The 22,161-nt window shown below is 33.7% G+C and overlaps 2 protein-coding genes across 8 annotated transcripts in view; one reads left to right on the top strand and one right to left on the bottom strand.

Annotated features, from left to right (window-relative positions):
* Nucleotides 1-299: 299 nt before the first annotated feature.
* Nucleotides 300-3,098, bottom strand: LOC110033750. 7 transcript variants are annotated; one of them, XR_002294980.1, is made up of 5 exons: nt 2,653-3,098; nt 2,494-2,577; nt 1,427-1,553; nt 844-999; nt 300-765 (listed from the first exon to the last, which is right to left on the bottom strand). XR_002294980.1 is itself a non-coding variant. In XM_020737826.1 (4 exons), exons 1-4 carry the CDS (start codon nt 2,662-2,664, stop codon nt 445-447), a joined length of 561 nt encoding a protein of 186 aa, XP_020593485.1. In that variant the 5' UTR covers nt 2,665-3,098; the 3' UTR covers nt 300-444. The 7 variants fall into 7 exon arrangements, 1 of the variants encoding a protein (XP_020593485.1); XR_002294978.1 differs by having other exon boundaries at nt 1,427-1,533; XR_002294981.1 differs by having other exon boundaries at nt 844-987; nt 1,427-1,533.
* Nucleotides 3,099-9,493: 6,395 nt separating this feature from the next.
* Nucleotides 9,494-22,161, top strand: part of LOC110033755 (protein NLP2-like) — a 42,514-nt gene continuing 29,846 nt past the window's right edge. The window contains 5 exon segments of the mRNA XM_020737834.1: nt 9,494-9,951; nt 10,066-10,997; nt 11,440-11,481; nt 11,790-12,521; nt 20,941-21,064. Of these exon segments, the coding sequence (XP_020593493.1) occupies nt 10,089-10,997; nt 11,440-11,481; nt 11,790-12,521; nt 20,941-21,064 (1,807 nt within the window). The 5' untranslated portion in view covers nt 9,494-9,951; nt 10,066-10,088.

The raw sequence follows: 22,161 nt of genomic DNA, 5'->3' as shown, positions 1-22,161 counted from the left end.
GCAATAGAAATTATCATGAATTTGGCCCATATACCCCTTCAAAGCAAAACTCCACAAAAATATAATTTGCATCCAAGAAACAAAAGTTCTCAGTCATCAAACTGGACAAAATAAAACAATAGAATAGACAAAATTGTATTTTCTCTTACAATAATGAAATGAATGGCTAAGCCTCCTGATTGATGGGAGAAGCACCAAACATCACAATAGGAAGTGGTCTTATCAATAAAAATAGAATTACAATCAACAACATTAGTGTTTCACAAAATATATGTGGTTGTAGCTAGCAAATGTGATAATGAGAGGAAACAAAGGAACTCTACAGAATAAACAATAGCTACCTTCAAACTGAATGAAAATTTTTGAAAGCATATCAAATGTATGGAACATTTCAGATGTTTCACAACTGAATTCCCCTCCATAAAAAACTTACATTTATAACACTCAAATTTCTAAAAGCTTAGAAAAGTTTTTTAAGCTTTTTTTTAAGCTTAGGAAGTGATCTCCACCCTTTTTTTTACCCTCTACACGATGACGCTTAGAAAAGTTTCTTGTGTTGATTTCAGGGATTTCCGGGCTGTCGAGATCGGGTGAATCACAAGCTAGGTTGACAGACACATTCTCAGGGGTACCACAAATCCTTGTATCACTTGGAGCACATGCATATTTGCGTGTTGCGATGACACCCTCAAACATTCGGTTGAGCTTCTCCTCAAACTCGGGTTCAATGCCACAAAATTTGTACTTCTTTGCTCCCAGCACCACCTACAAAATCATATTAAACACTTCAATCAGTACTAAAAAATAAAATAAATAAAATTATATGAATGATAAATTGATCACCGTAAGTCTTTCAGCCCACCACTTATCTGAAGCATCAATTGTTCGTTTCGCAGGATCCCAACCCAAGCCTGTTGATTCTCGTTTCAATTCCTTCCAAATTTTCCAATCCTTCTTGAGTCGATCCCAGTGTTCTTCATTTGCAACCTGTTATACACCCTGTCCATACTTTCCTTGAAATTTTTGATAATATGTTGTCATTCTTTCATATTAAAATAGGTTGTGGTTCTATTTCCAAGTTTAATCTCCTTAAGGCAGAGGTCACAAAATAATAATGTTGTTTCTTTTTCTCATATTGTCGTTGTACTGGTATCTTTGATAATATTAGTCATTGTATTGCTAAAATAAATTAAATTATTGTAACATAACAAAAAAATTTGTGTAAAAAAAAATAAAAAATTGATTAATGACAAAACACTATCACAAAGGATGTATAAAAGATAAACAAATTGATTAATGACAAAACCAGTCACGATCATAAAGACATAGCTCTGATGAAAAAAACACTATCACAAAAGATTTATAAAAGATCACCATTATACATCTGAAATAAGTAAATAAATCCGAGAAAAATAAAGATTCTTACAAGATGAAATATAAATAGTTACCAATCCTTGAATCCTTCAGAGCACGTAAGCTGAAGTATTTCTTGAACTCCTCACCTTTTGGTTTTGGAAGGCTGACTAAGATGTTCTAGAAAGGATTTATGGAAGCTTTAAATGGATGAAACATAAATTAATAAAGTGTCATTGTAATAGTAAATATGAAATTTCACTTTTGGCATCATACCCACCATAAAAATCACGAACAAAATAAAGAGCACTAAGAATCACCATAAAATTAGCTTTATCTATCATATGTTACAAAACATCTTCTGGCCATTTAAGAAAAAATAAATAAGGAATAAAAATCATGATTTTTCAATATGATAGAATGTGCTTGCTGAACTTAATGCTCAAAGAGAAATATACAAATCCAAGCATGAAAGATAATTTGCATCACACAGTTTATATCGAATATTCCAAACATCTTGGACATTCCATTAAATTTTAGCGCTTGATGCTCCTGAATCTCATAGTTCATCAAATTTAACAACAAATCTCAAGAGTTTTTGTATTCCAAAGCAAACTGATACTTTGGCTTTCAATAAACATCCAACATCGAAACACCATTAAATAGAGTTTGCTCAAAAAGCAGAACTACAAGAGACCAGTAAAAAGAATCAAAGTTTCTCACTCTGCCAATATGCTCCTATTCTCCTCCACAACTAATAGACCTAAATTAAAAGAAAGTTCCAAGCAATTAACAGTGAAATAAAAAATAATGTTCGAGGCCAATGAGTAGTAAGTAAATTCTGATTCACTAGTGTTTTTCCAAGACAACACAGCCTCAAATTCCTATAATGAAATACAATAAAAATCAATCTTGGCAACATGTTTTTTATTTTAACATCAAGCACAAAATCACAAGATGCTACAAATTTAGTTGTCTCCACATGCCTCACATTCAAACAAGTTATAAGTTGCCTATAAAAGAAAAGTCTTAACTAACTTAAAAAAAATTGGCAGAGAAAAGAAACGGGACAGATCAGACCAAAGAGGCAAAAAAAGGCAAAGAAAGAAGAAGCAAATGTAAAGAGCTCAAGAGGCGCACTGTTTTCGCTGCAGAGACAAACACAATCTTCTTCGATCTCCACGGTCGAAGGTGTCCACTGACCAAAGAGATCGATTGCAATTTCTGTAAGCAAATGTTTTCATTGGAGATCACAGATTCAACGAAAGACTGAAATGGATAACAGTCAAGCAACCTTACCTTTTCCGGCATAAAACGCTCGATCCACAGAGGTCACAACGACCTTTCGATGGGCTGCGCAGCTTTGAGGGAGAGGATGGAAAAGGAAGGAGACCGATGGACAGGTCTTCGTTTTGATGGGTAGATAAAGGAAGAAAATCGAACAAGCCGAACTGCCAGAGAGGACCGACGAACGAGCCGAACTGTCGAACTGTCGGATAAGATGACCAACAAACAAACAAACGCGAGAGAAGGAGGGGGAAGGGGCGGAGCTTGATTTCACGTAATAACTCGAACGACAGAACGATCGAAGGGCAACTGGGCAAAAATAGAATTGCGGAACGCCGGCCACGGGGCGATCTCGCGACCGGCTTTTAGCGAAAATTCCTAGTGCGGTGGCCGCGAAGTTTTCCTGCCGCGCTCTCAAAGAGCAGAGATTAGCGGTGGAGTGCCACGAAGCCCTACAGTCGCGCCCCCAATCAAGGCCTAAGTATATTCGGTCCAACATGTTATAGTCACTAATCCGTGAATTACGTCGTCTATGGGATCTTGATTCCCCTAAGTTCAAATGAAGGAAACTCTATCATGTGACAATAACTAGAATTTTAAGATGAGGGACTTATACTTACCAAAGTGGCAAGAATGCCTCTGGAAAGGAGAGAAGAGAATGTTCAAATATAAAGCTAAAAATGCTCCAAACAAAAAGACTTACACCCCATCTAGGTTGGGGAGTCTTCTAACACTTTAGACTCACTAGTCAAGCACCCATATATAAAAAGTATGATGGGTCAGTTAGGTTGAGAAAACATGGACGTTTCTCATCAGGAGATGAAATATGAATGTAATTATCTAGAGAGGTCCTTAAATATTATGGAGGCTCTATTAAATAACTTGAGTTATAGCTATGTAATGCAGCCCATTTAAAATCCATCCCGAAGGCCATGCAAGAAAGTAAAATGCATATTTTAAAGGCCTAAATATTTTAATCCTAAATTTTAATAATCTTGAATATTTTATTTAGAATTTTACAGAAAAATAGATTTTTTTGTCCTAATGAGCTTATATTGCATCGTGATTTACAGACAAACCACAAAAATAAACAAAAAAAAAATCCAAGCATGCAGGCACACAATAAGGTAGAAAACAAGTCAAATGAAATAAATAAGAAAGGTCGGTGTGAGTGGGTCAGCAACATATTCTAGAAAAGAAAAAGACTGTCGAAAATAAATAAGAAAGGTCGGTGTGAGTGGGTCAGCAACATATTCTAGAAAAGAAAAAGACTGTCGAACTCCGCATATACATGTTCGGTCCTAATTCTATACATCAATATGAAATGCATAATTAAGATACGGGACACGAGCATCTGTTATTGGTCTTCTCCACATGGTTCCCGCATCAAAGAACCTCAGAACTCATGCATGTATCTTATTTTTGCTACAAAACTCTCCTAGGACTCCAAAAATACATAGAAAAAGATAAAAATGCTCGACCTGCATAGAAAATATGGTTAGCGGGTAAAGCCATGCAACGTATAATGAGCCGCTCCTGGTGGGGGAGCTAAGCAGCAACTGCAAGCAAACACTAACAAATGAATGATCACATGCTCCCTCTTATGAAGTACATGTGTGTGCACATTTAAAAACATGACTCCCTGCAGAAGAACGCCCTAACACATTACCATGCATATCAAGCATGTCGGCACACCAAAAGAACAAAACAAAAAAAAAATGTCTGGCTAGAGCAACCAATCTAACAAGGAAAAATAATCATATATCAAAAAGACTACCTTGCAACCTAGATCATAGCCTAGCACATCATCTAACGAAAAATATCCTAACTTAACACCTAAGTGCACAGGGTAAAGTCTCTAGCTATCGAATGACTTTGACGGGGCCACCACACTAACCCCGTCCTAAAGATCAAAGGGATCTAAAACACGTCACAAAAAGTGGTGACATTTTAAAATAAGTGGCGTCACATATGACCTAACTTATACAATTTTAAAAGTAAATGGGTATACTAATAATAACAAAAAAAATATTTTTATACTTTTAAAATAGCGGGACTACGATGCGGGTCCATGATGCATATGACACACCTTAGAACCCTTAGATCCTCAGAACAGTTATATTGTTTGTATCTCGTGATACAAAAATTGACACTACTCATGGAGGCATCCTCATGGGCAACACTCATTTGTGTATCACGACCAATAAACGGGTCACTCTCTTATTGAGTAGGACAGTCATCGAGGCAAATGGGAAAGCATATAAGCATAAAAGAAGCCTACATTTTGATTTTTCGATCAAATTACAGAACAACCACAATGAGCGCCCAAATGGGCGAAGCACACATCATGCAAATGAATGCAAGAATGTTACATGTAATAATGACACACACGAACGAGATGTACTGGTAAAACATGCTATCTATGAAGAGGAATTAAGCCTGTCTGAGGGACCTGGGGTGACATGCGACACATCGGCTACAAGTGAGTTTGCATTGAGTAAAATGATACATATAAAAAGGATTCATACCTTACCCAAGAGGCACTCATCGAGCACACTTGCAAACATGCAAGATATGCAACAAGCATATAACAAAAGTGGTGATAAAATGCATGCCGTGAAGGCAGTGACTCATAGAGGACGGACATGTAGTGGAGACAATTGTACAATAGATGGGTATGCTGAGGAGACAGCGACCTGAAGGACAGGCATGCTATGCTGACAACGACCCGAACAAAAAGGTATGCCCTTGGAGGCTGTGATTCTGAGGTGGACATGCCATGACAACAACGACCTGAACAAAAGAGTATGTCGAGGAGGAAGTGATTTTGCAACAACAACGATCTGAAGAAAAGGGTATGCCTAGGAGGGAATGACCCAGAGGTTGGCATGTCGTGGCATGATTTTTCAAGTGTGACATAAAGGTGAAATAAATGTGTTTTATTGAATCCATAGTTTCCTAGAACTATTCTCCACCATCACGATGGTATTGAGAGTTTTTATTTTTTAGGTTGTAAGGTTTTTTGATTGGAACTATAGTATAGTCCATTAGCACCACTATGCCTTCGATAGCAGTACGGTGCTACAATCTTGGAGCCACAACATTGAGAACTCTATCTTGATTTAACCCGAGGGGCTACAATGCCTACTATCCAAGTTGAGATGTCACGCATGGTGGGTAGAGTCAATGCCCATGTTCCAAGTGCATCCCGTGATTGGCCAAGTCATGATTTGGTCGGTTGACGTGACATTGTCATATCAACAACACTGTAATGCCACATTAATGAAAACGTAATGTTATCTAAGATGACAAATTCCTCAAAATGTTACATTAATGACAATGTAATTTTATGTAAGTGACAAATTCATCAAATAATGCATTTCAAATGCAAATGGTTTTGATTGGGCAAGACATAATGATGGATGTCGTCATGGCAGTGTCATGTCAATAGTGTAGTACTACGCTTCCTTAGCACTACAACAGTAAAAAAAATGATAGTGTGTTGGCTGATGTGCGTCAATGTGATAGAAAAGTCTATCATTTGGCCAATTCATGTGGTGTTAACATGTCACCAGCACCGCAATACTGTAGACATGGCACCGCAGTGCTGCACTTGATTTTCTTCTATGAAAATTGTATTTTTCTACTGCTTAAGGGTAGATATCGATTCGAGTATTTAGAGCTCATTCAACCCCTTATCTCCCCCATTGTCCTTTGGGTGCGATGAGATGCGAAAGCTTCTCTCCCTCATTTCATCTCAAAGCCACAACACTCCTTCACTAATGATAGTTATGTTTATGTCTAAAACAAGGTAGTAGAAGGAGATGAATTAGAGATCAATCATAACCTTTGAGTACATGAGTATTTCAATATTCTTCCCTCCTTTTATTTCTCTAGATTCTCTAGCCTATTTTTAGAGTGTTAAGGTTGACCCATTGTTAGAGAAAACTTCTAGGTTGGGTAGCTTCCCATTGTCCTTACAATTTTTCCTAGCAATCAAGTGAAAACATCCTATTTTTAACCCATATGCCATGACACTACCAATGCAGTGTTGCAATGCTCTACCTATATTGAAATTGGCACCACAACGCCGCATTTTGAAGCCCTGTAACATCATGTCACTCATTTTGTACATCCGTGGCATTACATATGCAATGTCGCGGTGCGGTGTTCGTTGCTGGCCTAGGGCCGCAACACTATTCTCAATGCTATTTTGCTAAGCCATAGGGTTATTTGTCAAAAACTGCAGTTTTGTTTCTTGCACTATGATCCTAAGTCACTTACTGATTTGGCTTAGAGGCGCGAAGCTATTTCCAACACCAAAAACCCAATTGGTCAAGCGCCACGAGTTGATTTGGCCTAGAGCCACAATGTTGTTGACAACAATGAGGTCTTAGACCGTGAGTCTATTTAGCCGAGAATCACAAGGTTGTTCCTAACACCACAACGCCGTGCCTTATAGACCCAGAGTCATGACACTACTTAATAGAGCTGCAATGCTAAGCCCCACTCAACATAGTAACTTGTGTCAACACATAATTAATGAACCACATTTATCGTACTGTAGTGACTACGAGTTCACTCTCCCTCTAATCAAGTTTGGCTACGTCAAACATGTTCAAGCATTAACCTTTGCAGGTTAAGAGCTTAATCTTTGGCCATTTTTTTTGCCCTTATAGAGCATGACAGTTCCCCTCTAACTAATTCAATTAACTTTATAGCTAATTTACCATGGTCAATTAAATCACTATAAATTCATCTCTTATTACCCTAAAAAGCATCTAGTAAGATGTTTATAGTTAATTTAGGAAAAAAAATTAGTCTGTGTGGAAATGGAAGTGTCTGACTCCACATTTCTGCCTCTAGTAATGCTATGCTTGATCTCCGATCCTTATATCAAAAGGGTAACATTATAGTGTTGTATATACTGCTCAATGGTGTTGTTTATTTAATGTATGGGTTTGTAAATTTTTTCATGTGTGCGTAGCATTATGTAAGATCACCGAGTTGGGTAGACTTTTCTTATGCCCCATCGCAACTAACCTCATTTTCTTTGATCATCTACATTTTCTTTGTTAACAATGCATGTTCATTATTTCTGTATGGTTTATATGTATGTGTTGCATGCTATCTCATATTGACCATCGCGTTGCATTTTAGGGTTAGCCTCTAAATCACTTGATCTGCATACCATACTTTGTATACCTTGCATGTGTCTTGCCTCCTTTAGGTATGTCCATGTCTCATTTCATATATGCCTAAGTTTGCGAGTCACCATAACGAATAATGGAACTCATGTAAAACCTTATAATTGACCTCAGATAATGATATAAAAATGAGCATTATCTACAAGCTTGTTTATACGAACAATACAAATTATGTTATTTTCACGAAATCTTGTATGATCATTCCAAGGACTTGGGCGAACTAGAACAAATCATTTATTTGATAAGAATTAGTTTGTTCAAATCCTTGGGATAGGGTCAGACTTTATGAGCCTATTAATATCCTATAGATATGCCCTTTTGCCACACTACATGACTTTCACTAGATGTTGAATAAGCAACACCTTGTAGATGTTTGTTTGGTCTAGGGTTAGGGTGTTGTTAGGTTTTTCAAATGCACAACATGCTTGTATTTTCCTTATCTTTATCTGGTGGAGTGACCTCATAAGTTTTATTTTGTGTGTTGTATTTGTGGTTTAGCTAGGTTCTACCACCAACTATTATACCCATTTTTCTAATTCCTTAAGAAAATATAATATGTATATTCACCAATGGTATATGAACTAATGAAAAAATATAAATATTTACAGAGATAAGAAACATTTTGTGTGATACATGAAAATAAGATAAAAAAAGAAGCGAGTAAGGCAGAGCTATAAAAGTGGAAAAGCGAATCGGTGTTGAGGGAACTATGATTCATGGAAAGGCATAATGATTAAAAATATGTGCTATTATATCAATACGGGTTTTTATTAAAAATAGATATTATATATTTATATAATGATAAATTAATTAATATTTAAAAGCATGCTGGATTGAATATAGTGAATAATATGCTCGAATACACAGTTCATTGACAGGAAATAAAGCGAAGAATCCCATAGTGCTTGGTTCGATTGCTCACCCTACCCAAAAAAATTTTTTAAAAATAAAATATAATGAATAATGGTATATAAATAAATAAATAAAGAAATAAATAAATAAATAAATAAATATAATAATAATAATAATAATAATAATAATAATAAACATTTAATTAATTATTATTATTAACACAAAATTGTTATTAAACTAAAATACATTACAATTAAATATATAATTAAAAAAATTGTCATTAATCAAATTTTATTTAAATAATACATTATATATATGATATATGCAATCATAAATTTAATATAGAGTATTTAACAAATTACTTACTAATAATAAATAAATTTTGAACACAAATAAAAGAGGAGTCAGATTTAAGCTTGATTTATTTAACCATCATTACTTAAAAAATTCAAATTTATTTATTTACTAATTCAAAGAAACTTTGATTAAATTTTCATTGAGTTGTAAGTTGTTCATATAGTGTATTTGTTTATTTATTGTTGTAATTGTGGAGAAAATATTAAGTATGTCATTTGAACGTGCGAATTACGATATTGGTCATCACTGACAACATGATGCGATTCATGTCATAGACAACACGTCTATTTTACCCGACATAATAAACTGGATCTAATATTTTCTTATAATTATGAGTTATTTATAATCATTTTCTTATATAAATCTCCTTAAAATTATTGTTTATATCCTGTTAAGTAAATTCCTTGATGGTTGAAAAATCCAAACGGAACCGTCTGGCGGCTAACTATCAATAAGCATCTTCAGGAGCGGAAAGTGCTATCCTTTGTTTCTTCTTCTCGCGACGCTTACTGGAGACGAGAAATGTCCATCATCTTCTAAGGGGAGGGTAACAAGGAGCGTTCGAGCCTGCTTGCTCGAGAATATCAAAGAAGCTTCTTTTCTTCCTCTCAAGCTCCTCAGCGACCCTCTTGCATCCCCGCCAAGCTTCCAGAACCTTCGTTTACGATTTCCGACGTTACTCTGGTGAACTCTTCATCTTCCTGCTCGGGAGCTCTTTTACAGTTCTTTACTCCTCAGCGTTTCTCCCAGATAAAATTTATTGGTCTCGCTCTCTAAAAGAGCAGGTTTTTATAGTTTTTACATCAGCACAATGGTCTTAGGTGATTTCTACAATGGGTCTGGGGATGGCGCTGCTACTTGGGACGGTTTGGTGCGAAGGATCTTTCTTTTCTAGGTGGGCATTAGTTTATGATTCTGTGAGATATGGCTGGAATCTATTTATATTTTCCCCCCCTTACTTTTCCTTAAGCTGGAATCCATGTTGGTGACTCTGAATTTGCTGATGCAGGGGAAGACATTACGCATTTGTGGATGGATCATCAGTCGGCGCAAGGAGGAAGGATGGCGAAGAATGCTTGTGGGGAAGGATTCATGGCTATGGATTGCGGCGCTGGAAGCCCCATATCGGAGGATCTGCTCAACTTGTCTGGGCTATTGAATTTTGATGGGTTTCATGAGTCTTCAAGTCCTTTATTTTCTGACTTGCTTTCCTCCTCCTTTAGTTACTCATCTTTGCATCCTATGTTTGGCAATTCTGCCACTTTGATTTCTCCAAGTGGCTTGGAGCAACCTAGGGATTCAGTTTTAGAGGATGAAGGGACCTCTGGTGATGGAGACTCTAGACTCAGAGAAAAGTTGGCAGCTAAAAATCCTGTTTTGCAATCAGAGCTTTCACCGAATTCCGCAGAGGGTGACCTTGATTCGGTAGAGAAAGACCTGAAAAGGACTTCAACCGTTATTCTCAAATCAATTGGGAATTTTACTTTCTCCGACAGGATGCTTAAGGTGCTATCCTTGCTAAAGCTTTTTTCCTCAGGCGGGGGTACCCTTGCCCAAGTATGGGTACCTGTTAAGCAAGGTGATAATTATATTTTGAGTACATGTGAACAGCCATTTCTGCTGGATCATGTTCTTGCAGGATATCGTGAAGTTTCTAGGGTTTTCACTTTCTCTGCAAAAGACACTCCTGGTATGTTTCCTGGAGTCCCTGGTCGTGTATTCATCTCAGGGCTGCCTGAGTGGACCTCAAATGTCCACTACTACAACAAGTTTGAATACTTGAGGGTAGAGCATGCCATTAGCCATCAAGTCCGTGGATCGCTTGCAGTGCCAGTTTTTGATCTCCATCAATCCAAGTGTTGTGCAGTTCTTGAACTTGTCACAATGAAAGAGAAGTCAAATTTTGATATTGAGATGGAGAATGTTTGTCGAGCGTTGCAGGTGCTTAGTGGTTTAATCTATATAATCTGAAATTGTTGAACATCTTTCATTTTCTGAAATAACTTGTGGTACTGTGTGTGCCTTGTTCCTGAAATTTTCATCCCTTTGATTGCATATGATTTTAACTTTTGAGCCCATTTTTTGTGATATTGTTAGACAAGCATGCAATTTTTCTGATTGTTGATATATTTTCTTTTATAATTCAATGCTTGATAGAATTTTTTATTAAACAATATAGCCAAGTTGAATACTTGCTAGCTAATGTGCTGAGAGTGGTTATCTTCTTGCATCCATCTATTTCGATAAAACATTTCCTACCCCTGAAGCATGAAATTCTATATATTAGTTATCATATGCATTTGTGGCTATTAAAGAATGATAAGCATGTACCATGGACACATTTGTTAAATTCTGAAATTTGTATTTGCCCAATTATTTGTAGGCTGTGGATTTAGGGACGACCAAAGCATGTGCTCATCTCCAGGTACTGAATGGATGCATTTTTATTTGGGGCTGTTTGGTAACAGCTTTAGTAAATCCTATGAATCCGGATTTACTAATCCTGCCAACACCAGAATTTAGTAAATCCAAGATTTAAGACAAAACTGAGAGGAATTGAAAAGGAACTAGATTTACTAAATTCAGGATTTAACTTTTGCCTTGACCTTTTTTATGTCTGGCATATTTTAGTTAAATCCCACATAAATCTTTTACCAGACTGCCCCAGAGTGTTTGGTCTCTTGAATGGTAAGATGATTCAGTTATAAGTGTATTGCTCTTTCTAATGTACAGAATCTTACAAAGGAGCAAAAATCTGCACTTTCAGAGATATTAGATGTTCTAAGAGCAGTTTGCCATACACATAAGCTACCTTTGGCACTCACTTGGATGCCTATGGCATGTGATAATGGAACGAGTGATAAATCCGTTGCTGGTAGGCAATATTTAAAAGAAAGCATGCTTTGCATTCAGGAGTCTGCTTGTTATGTGAATGATTCACAAATGCTTGGTTTTCTGCAAGCCTGTGCTGAGCATTACCTTGCTAAAGGGCAAGGAATTGTGGGAAAAGCTCTTTTATCAACTCATCCAATTTTTTCACCGGATGTTAAAGGGCATGACATTGGGGAATATCCGCTTGTCCATCACACACGTAAGTTTGGTTTGCAGGCTGCTGTTGCAATCAGGTTAAGGAGCAACTACACTGGAGATGATGATTTTGTGTTAGAGTTCTTTCTTCCTGTAAATTGCAAAGGAAGTGTGGAGCAACAGCACTTGTTAAAAAAAATTTCAGTCACTATGCAGGGAATTTGCAAGAGTTTGAGGGTGGTTTTAGATACTGAAGTAAACAGGCCTGATTTCTGTGAAGTTGACACTGCAAATTTTAAAGTGAGAAGCTCTCTGTCTTCTGAAATTCTTGGCAGATTTTCTCATCCTATGTCTGAGAGAAACTTACAAATTTCTGAGAGAAATATAGAGGTAGCTGATGCACTTTCCCAAGATCAAAATATGGAGTATGACGAGCAGGTTCTATTCTTATCCTCAGTTCTGTATTCAATGATAGTTTTTTCTAATCTAGATGCCTGAGCAAGTTTTATTCATTTTTTTTCACTATATATAATACTTCCTGAAAGCATTTAGAAAGAAGGCTTCAATTAATAAAACAATAAAGAAGCATCATGCTCTTTTGTTTTGTTTTGTCAACAGTCTTCAATATATCTAAAAAGCTTGTGCCAGCTCCCAGCTGGCTACCCTGCCTACATCAACCTTCTTTCTTGGCGCTGGCATCCGCGCCAGATGGGTCGAAGCAAGAATTCCTGAGACTGGGAGAACCGGTTCAATTGGCCAACCAGTTCAGGCATTTCTAGCCCCCTTGGGTTTCCAATTTACTTTATTTAGGCTATTATTTGAGCTGTTTTTGCATGGGAACATATACACGTGGTTAGAACCCAGTTTGAGTTTCCAGCTTTTTTTTTTTTTTAATGAATCTGTTTTTTTTTTTTGCTAGAGTGCTATATCCCTTGTTTCTTTCAGGTGGCGTGTATGTTACTTGATTGAGTCAAGGTGATGAACTCTCCACGACGTCTAAAAACCTCCTACACCTTCTTCAGTTATCCCTGTTGGCTTTCTTCCTATGGAAAGCTGCTGGTTGAACCGGATTCTCAGTAGTTGATGCTAATTCCCATTTGTTTCTCACTTACCCTAAAATCTCCTTACTCCTTTCTTCGATTACTATACACCGTGTGGGAAGTCTTGATCAGTGTTATTTGATTAGAGCCATAAAAACTCTAAATATTTAGAAATTCATTTTTCTCTTTTTCAAAACCTGAATTCAGATAACCTGGTTCATCTAACCAAGAAAATACCTTTATTAACTCTAACTATCTCCTTTTTTAACCCTAATGGAATGTTAGTGACATCGATGATGTAACTTGTTTTGTTATGTGAAACATATATTTTATTTTAGTCAAGAGTTTGATGTGGGGATAATGTGAGCATAAACTAGACTAATTTTGCCTTAATTTAAAATAAAAATGTTTAATTCATCTTTGAATCAAAATTGTTTCAGTTGAGTTGACTCAACTCAAAATTATTTGATTCTGATTTGACATTGGATTGATTTTAAGTTATCAGAATTTTTCTAGTTGAAATTTGCAAGAGATTATAATTAATGCTCTAAATTCCTTTTATAGCCTGGTTTGAATGCGTTCTTTGCTTTGTGGAGAGATCATTTATGTGACTTGAACTTCTAACCTTTATATTATTATAGTGAAAATCATTGTAGATATTTAATATTATATGTTTTTTTTTGTTATATATATTACATAAAATTATAATCGAGAATGACTTGAAAATAAATTGTTGTGTTTCATTCCATCATTTGTGCTAAATTTATATAAGTCTAGGGGATTCTCTAATAGGAAATTTACAACGATTCTTGAATAAAATTCAAATTTAGATAAATTAAAATTTGGATAGTTCATAAATTGTTGTATTGGCGATGTTAATCCCATATATTAGTGACGTGGCATGAAGCAAATAAGTAATACGGGGGACATGACTACACTAGTCGAGGTAGATATGTAGAAGGTGCAATTATTGGAATTTGATTTTTTCATTCTCCTCAAACTAATTTGTGGATGTTATCCATTCTAAGTTTGCATGTTAATTTTTGAATTGTTGCTTATTTTAACTCTTTGGTGAGAATTCTGCTAAGTTTCTCATCCGTTGTGACAAAAGACAAAAGAGTATATATAGGCCACTTCTTAGCTTCCCTTTTATAATGCCTATTAGCGTCAATGTGCTTAGCTCCTTTATGTTGTACGGATTTATATAAAATATTAAGGGATAAATTGCTATTAACAATAGAGCATTGCACGAGCTTTTCATTCAACCATTAAAATTTTCAAGCTAATTTTTAGTCATAGTATTTCTAGTGTCATAAATTCAATATAGGCTTGTACGGAACCACCACTAATTTTTTTTATTTTTACATATACAAGTCACAAGATTGCTTTCTAATAATATGCAATATCATAAAGTTTACCCTTTATCTATCATTGACTATGCGTAATTGACATTTATATAAGCTTGAAATTTAAATCCTTCCTTTACTTGAATAAAGTTTCTTTATTCATGGTTCTGTTCAAAGTTGAAATTTGATATACATCTCGATGGTGCGATTCATCATGAGTGTGCATCGAAATACTTATCATACTAACATAAACAAAGTCAGATTTAATATATGATAAGTAGATAAATTTCCCCTTAAATTTTTGATTGGAGGTTTTCTCTATTTTTGTGTTTTTAGGAGCAACTCCATGCTGGTGATTAAATTTTGTGGGTCTCTCGATAAGCTTGCTTCCCAATTTGCTTGTTTATTTTAATAGAATTGTTATGTATTTTTGTTGTGATATATAGTTTCGATATCGAGTGTGTGCAATCTCAATACTAATAATAAAGTACTTCATCCTATCTAATTCTTTGATTTCAAATTCTTGGAGCTGCCTTTTTTTTTTATAGTTTCCACACCTTCCTATTCACAACCAATCACGATAATGTCTGACATAAGCTATTAGTGCAGAGACTCCTTGAAGCTATGCTTCATGAATGATTTATGATCTTGTTGACTATGTTTGACAAACTTCTTGAATTATGGCCATTGGGAATTTGCTATAATGATACAATGCATTTTAGTTTTTATGCAAACATTGGTTGGGTCATCATATACTCTTCCATCTCTAGATCACCATATAGGAAGTCATTCTTTATATCAAATTTTCGATCCATTCTAACATTTAAAGATAAGGGAACTCGAACAACATTCAATTTAGTAGCTGAAATAAAAATTTAAAGATAATTAATCACATATATTTGAATATAAATTTTTGCTATTAGTCAGGTTTTATACCTTTATTGTGAGCCATATGATTTTTATTTTCTTGTAAAGACTCATTCATATATTGTTTCTTTCTTTCTTGTTGGCAGTATTACCAAAGTTAATGTTTTATACCTTTAAAGGATTTTCATTTCTTGGAGGAGATAAAACAATGAAAAAATGCTCAAAAGTTTTTACTTTTTTTTTGTATAAAAGGAGATATATATATACATTTCCCATAGACATTACAAAATGTAAATAATACCAAAAAAGGAGGAAAAAATAAATAGGGGCCGACATTCTGTTAGGAAATCACACAGATTACAATCGGAGGGTCATAGAGAGGCTGTTTTAACGGTATAAAATCCTTGATTCATGTGCCCTAAGTTTTTTTCTATAATTGGAGTAGAAATTCAAAACTCTCTCTCAAACTGGATCGTAGAGATCCACCTTTCTATATTTGCTTATGATATTTTTAAATGTTGGACTGCAAAAGCCTTTGGTTAATAAGTTAACCAATTGGTTCTCTTTAATATTGTCAGGTATCCACGTCATTTCTTTCATTAAAGTCTAATTTTTGTCTTGATTCAGTTGGAGTTTCATACGGCTTGCATCGTGTCATTTTGGTTTCTTTCAATAGATTCATAACATATTTCTATTGGGAGAAACATAAAAGCCTTACTGATTCCCGATAGCATGATATTTCACAACCACTGCATGATCATGGAATCAATTTCTTTTCAAAATAACAACTTTGGGTCTTTGAGCTTCGGAGGTAGATTTTATAAGGTGTTCAATCTTTTTCCTTTCTTTTGGAAATGTCTTCATTAGTTGGGACCATTTAAGTTTCGCATTCAAGTGATACGATGTTTGAATTATTTGGAGTTCTCCTTTGATATGATTTTTATCATTAATCATAGTCAATTTTTTTGAATGGAAGTCTAAGGGGGTGTTTGATAGCGTATTTTTAGTAGGATTTATCGCTCGATTTAACTTAAATCCAGTCAAACATGAAATAACAAGAAGCTAAATCCAGCGCTTTGTTAAATCCATTTTCTTCTTCATTTTGTCAATTTTTGGACGTAAATTCGAATTTTATTAAATCCAAATATTTGGTGGATTTATCGGATTTAACTTGGGAAGAAGAAAATAGAACTCAATTGAAATATAATGCTAAACACATATTTTGAATTTAATTGGATTTAACCTCAACTGAACCAACCACCATTCTGGTTTTAATAGCATCTGGATTTGATAATTCAGAATTTATTAAATTCTATTTAACGTAAATCCAAAGTGTAGCCAAACACCCCCTTAGAATCTCGACATAATGAATAAAAAAAGAACTCAACAGGAGGGATAGGGTTGGAAGTGAAAATCCAAACTTTAGAAAATAATAACAAAGATTGGAAGCGAAAACCTAAAAATTAGAGGATTAAAATAAATGTTGAAAGTGGAAACCTTAACCTTAGATAATAAGAACAAATGTTGGAATTAAAAACCGTAATCCTTGAGAAGAATAAATTTCGAAAGTCAAAATCCTAACTATAGAGAATAAGAACAAATATTGGAAAGAGCACCCTAACATAGCTCTAACACCTTTTAGAAAAAAAAAAAAAACAAAGCAAATACTCTCAAGAGTATTTGCTTTTCTTTGTACATGAGGGGAGATATACATGCATTCCTATGGACATTATCAAATAGAAATAAAATCAACAAAGAAGGAAAAATAAATAGGGGCCAACGAACCTTTAGAAAGCACATGGATTACAATCCGAGGGTCACAATGAGTCATTTCACAATATAAAGCGTTAGTTTATATATTTTAAGCTCTTTGCTATGATTTGAGCATAAATTCAACATTTTTTTCTCATAGCATTATCTTATTCTCATTATTTAAAGCCTCAAATATGATTTTAATGTAGAAATAGTATATCGGCTTGTATGAAAGTATTGGTAATTATGGGAGAGATTTTGGTATTATAAGAACAAGTGTAAAGAGATGTTTAATTGAGATTTTTTTTTTGTTTTCTTATATAGTTCATTTTTATGGATTAATTTTGTTGTTTGGATTTCCATGTGTTTTTATACTTGAATAACTTGTAGAGGTTAAGTAAAAGGTGGTTACGGTACAAGTTTGATTTCTAAGTTATTGCTTTTAGAGTTGAGTTGTTTTTTAGGGAGGTTGGGAGCCGTTGGGAGCCCGGCGGGGGTGGTTTTGTGGCGGGGTGGGGTTGCGTAAGTAGTAGCAAATTATAAACTGTTTTCATCTAGAGTGACATTAACATACATATAAACCTTCCTTGTGCGAGAATGTTAGCATTTGTTCTTTCTAGAAAATTAGCCAATAAAGACATATTTGATTACTTTTTGAGAAATTTTTTCTTTATTTTGAGGATGTGTATGTATGAAGATAACAATTCAAAATATCTTGGGGAAAAGGTTGTTTGATGAAATGAGAAAAGACTTTTGTAGGAATTGTGCAGGACGTTTGAGCCCAAGGACTCTTAGAAGTACATTCAATTGGAGATATAATGCTAATGCATTTTTAGGCTTAATTTATAATTTGAAATAATTCTATGTGGATTACTACTTCAATTCTAAATGGCAGATATGTTAAATTAAAACTAGTTGGCCTTGTGCAATCATTTCAGGAAAGTATTACTAGTGAAACGAAAACTATGTGGGTTGATCTGAAGCAGAAAGTTAAGCCATAATGTTTATATTTTAGTGAGCATAGGGATCAATTACAACAAGTAAAGCATTACGTGTAAGTTAAATATGTTGAATATAAATATTCTGATGGCTTTATTAGTCTTATAGCAAATATCATTTACCTAGAGAGTATTTTATTATTGCTACTTGTTTCATTAAAAGTGTTAGGCTAGAGATTTGAAGCATAGTAAGCGAGTATTTACCAAAAATCTTATATTAGTCTTTGAATAGATCTTTGGATGTAATGGCATATTATAAGTATTATGGTAGGTCGATTACACTTAAGTAAATTTATTAAAGATAAATCATTACTTTCTTAGGCATGATGTCAAAATGTCTAGAAGTCGGGTTCAACAATGGATCAATTAACAGATTATTAGAGTGAGGAAATTTGAGTGAAATAAAACTAAATGATCAATAAAATAATAAGTTAAAGCCTCTATGGTAGATCATTTTATTCTCCTCTCAGGTATGTTAAAAATACAATGACAAAGAATTATGTGTAGTTGAATCCAATTCTATCTATGAATATGAAGTTCATCAATGCTCTAGAAGGGGTTTATTAAATTATGAAAAGTAGTTACAATCAAAATGTGAATACACATCTAGTCTCAATGAATCTACATTAGAGTATATCATGAACTTGAGCTTATCTTTGCACAAGACATGGAAATTATGTTTGAATTCATCGGTAATCATGAGATCATATAAGAATTTGAACTTTCAAGTGAAATTAAATCTATTCTTAGAAGTGAACCTACTCGTACAGATGAGCAAGAGCTATAATCCAAATTTAAAATTAAAATTGAGTTTGGACTTAATTTAACTGTGGATTTGAAGGTGAAATATAATCGTATTGCAATTACGTCATGAGACTAATTATAGTTGTTGAATATGAGTTTCCATTTGAAGTTATAATTAAATATATTCATGAATGTTAATTTGAGCTTTAAATAGAAATTGAAATCATTTTATTGAGAACCTAAAGCGACCTTTCCGGTTCAGATTGGTATACCAATTGATAAATATAATGATTTGACTTCTGATAAATTTTTAATGAGCAATCTCCACAAATTAAATTGAAATTGATCTTAGTTTAGGTTTTTGATTTCTTTACATACAAATAAATTCATGAAGCGAGTCTTGCAGAGAAATTGAAATTATGTGACTATTTAAATAAGTTTGCTAATGGTGATACTTCAACAGCAACTTGAACTTTAGAATGTTGCTTATCTAGGCAACTTTAAAAGTGCGTAAGTCATCACAACTAATATTTAAACCATTTGGTTTAGCTTTCAGCTCCCTTTAAGATGCTTGTTTGTCAAAAATAAATATTTCATATTTGTGTGGTTTGCATGTTTTTAAGTTTTCTTTATCTTGTCATGTATGACTAGGTTAGACATTATCATAAGTGTCTCTTAGGATGCATATTTATGCTTTAGTTTTCATTATATATTTTATTTCGTTTGTATGATTAGCATAATTTGTCTTATTTGGATGTGATTAAAAAATAGTAGCTATAGATTATGACAGTTAGAAGTTCTCTGGCAATTTTAACAACATACATATGGGATCCAAACCAACAACTTAATGTGATAGTACATATAAAGCCCAAATTTTTTTATGGAGACCTTTGAGAAATTACTTGCAAGAAAGATAGCTTTATATAAAAAAAATTTAACATATTGAGATTAATTCTTATAAATTAAAAATTTTGAGATGCTCAGATATTACTTCATATTTTATTTTTAATTTGATTTTATTTCGTGTACTTGCAACCAATGTCATGGACTTATATATCATTTTATCATTTTATTGTGATAGTACATATAAAGCCCAAATTTTTTTATGGAGACCTTTGAGAAATTACTTGCAAGAAAGATAGCTTTATATAAAAAAAATTTAACATATTGAGATTAATTCTTATAAATTAAAAATTTTGAGATACTCAGATATTACTTCATATTTTATTTTTAATTTGATTTTATTTCGTGTACTTGCAACCAATGTCATGGACTTATATATCATTTTATCTCCACCTTGCAAATTCACATCGAACGCTTAATAAATGCGTCTATTCATTTTGTTCTAGAAATTAGCTTAAATGTAGGAAGTGTGATTGTTTTGCCCAGACTTCCAGCATGGAATTGTCCCATCTTGGTAAAAGAGATGATAACTATTATGTGACATATAATCTAAAGCATTCGTATGCTATGTGTATGACATTCATGATAGTTTTTACATTAGATGTTTTTTTATGTTGTAGAATTATTGTTAAGTTATTCATAAATTTTTTTTTAATGTTTTGTGATAAATTTAAAATACCGTGTGTTGTCGTGTTTTGCACCACAGCTTCAAGGGATTTCGTGCTAGGTGCATTATTCATCATCGACAAATATGGCTGAAATTTAATATTTGTCCACAGTTTTTCATTACGTTTTTATATTTTTACGACTGTTACAATATTGACTGGAATGAATATTGAATGGAATAAAATAAGTCTTTTTGCTGTTTTTGCATTAAAAGTGATTAATATTTGTTGAAGTTCAAAGCTAATAATCTTGGGATTGTGAATTTTTCTGTCTTTTTGTTGTGTTTTTAATGTGCACCTCACCCTAGATTACATTAATGAATCCTAGACCCTTATGCATCCTGTATCGATCTTTATTTTGGCACTGATTCTTATCTATATGCATTTACTTCAAACATAACGGAGAAATCCAACCGTTGATGGATTTGAATATGTAAAATTAAGTAGAAACTTGACAATTTTTTTTTCTACTAAACATTTTTTGTACCATATGCAGGCAAAGTGTAGTGGGATTAAGGATTTGTTGTTGTTGTTGTATGCAGGCAGAGTGTGGGTCGCAAAAGCAAACTGATAAAAAAAGAAGTACGTCAGAGAAACATATAAGCCTGAATGTTCTGCAGAAATATTTTGCAGGGAGCCTCAAGGATGCTGCAAAGAGCCTAGGAGGTGAGCTGCTTTTTGTCATGCATTTCATTCTATTGGTATTTCATAAGAAACTTTTCTTGATGTTGTTTATAGCCTATTCTGACAATTTTTGTGAGTTAAATTGCTTCTATGGGGAAAATTTCACTTCACACTCGAAATAAGAATCGCTGGAAGTATATTTTTGCCAACTCTTTTTTTTTAAGGCTATATTCATCTATGAACTGTAGAAGGTATTACTACTATGAAGCTAAAGTACTAAAGAAAACTATAAGAGGACGTGATATTTAATTTGGGAAGCTCTACTTGATCTTATAGTAATCTATATCTCAATATCAAATATATATTTGGGCATTTGCATACATACTACACAATTCTTATGTATTTAACAATTCTTATGTGTATTTACATATCTAACACTTAAGCATTCATATTTACATGCAGACATCTCAAATCTTTAATATTACTTCAAAAACACCACTATTACTAACTTTTACCGATGAAATACACTTCCTCATGTAGTTTAGGACACTAAAGTGTTATAAATGAAATATGAAATTTTATGTGTCAGATATGTAGATACATAGGAATTATGTGGTATGTATGTAAACTTTCCATATAAATTTTTTGAAAAAAAGAATACCCCTCAAGTATGTTCATAAATAAAGCTCGTAAATCATAAACATTTATCTTTTTTATTTAGAAGAAACTTAGTTTTTTTAATTTTTTTTTGATTAAAAACATGTTAAGGTGTGTTAGAAGAGGAATTATTAATTTCTTTCTTTGGTGTAGAACAAAAGAAATTAGAAGAAATATATGCCCTAAGATAAGATGATGAAATTTAAATGATGAGAAATTATTAATCATTTAAAATAATTAGCTTTATATGAAAGTTGAGCCCAACATGATGTGGGATAAAATTTTTAATATCATTAAGAAAAAAAATTCTAAGTAGTTCAGAGACTCTAGAAACTACTTGTGCATCAATAAAGAGATTGATGGTAGAGTAATGAGATAAAATATTACTATTGATGCTTATAATCATTAGAAACTTAGAAGTACAATGAAAAGAGTACTATGCAAAGGGAAGATATATATATATATATAATGGAAGTCTAAGG

Source organism: Phalaenopsis equestris, unplaced genomic scaffold (genome assembly GCF_001263595.1).
Source record: "Phalaenopsis equestris unplaced genomic scaffold, ASM126359v1 Scaffold001278, whole genome shotgun sequence".
In the NCBI taxonomy this organism is placed as follows: Eukaryota; Viridiplantae; Streptophyta; class Magnoliopsida; order Asparagales; family Orchidaceae; genus Phalaenopsis; species Phalaenopsis equestris.
This window is presented reverse-complemented; position numbering and strand designations above follow the sequence as displayed.

Coding starts and splice junctions, on each gene's coding strand:
- LOC110033750 (XM_020737826.1), bottom strand. Junction 988..2,493: donor TTGTCTCTGCAGCGAAAACA/GTGCGCCTCTTG, acceptor GGTGTATAACAG/GTTGCAAATGAAGAACACTG. Junction 766..843: donor GGTGGGCTGAAAGACTTACG/GTGATCAATTTA, acceptor ATGATTTTGTAG/GTGGTGCTGGGAGCAAAGAA.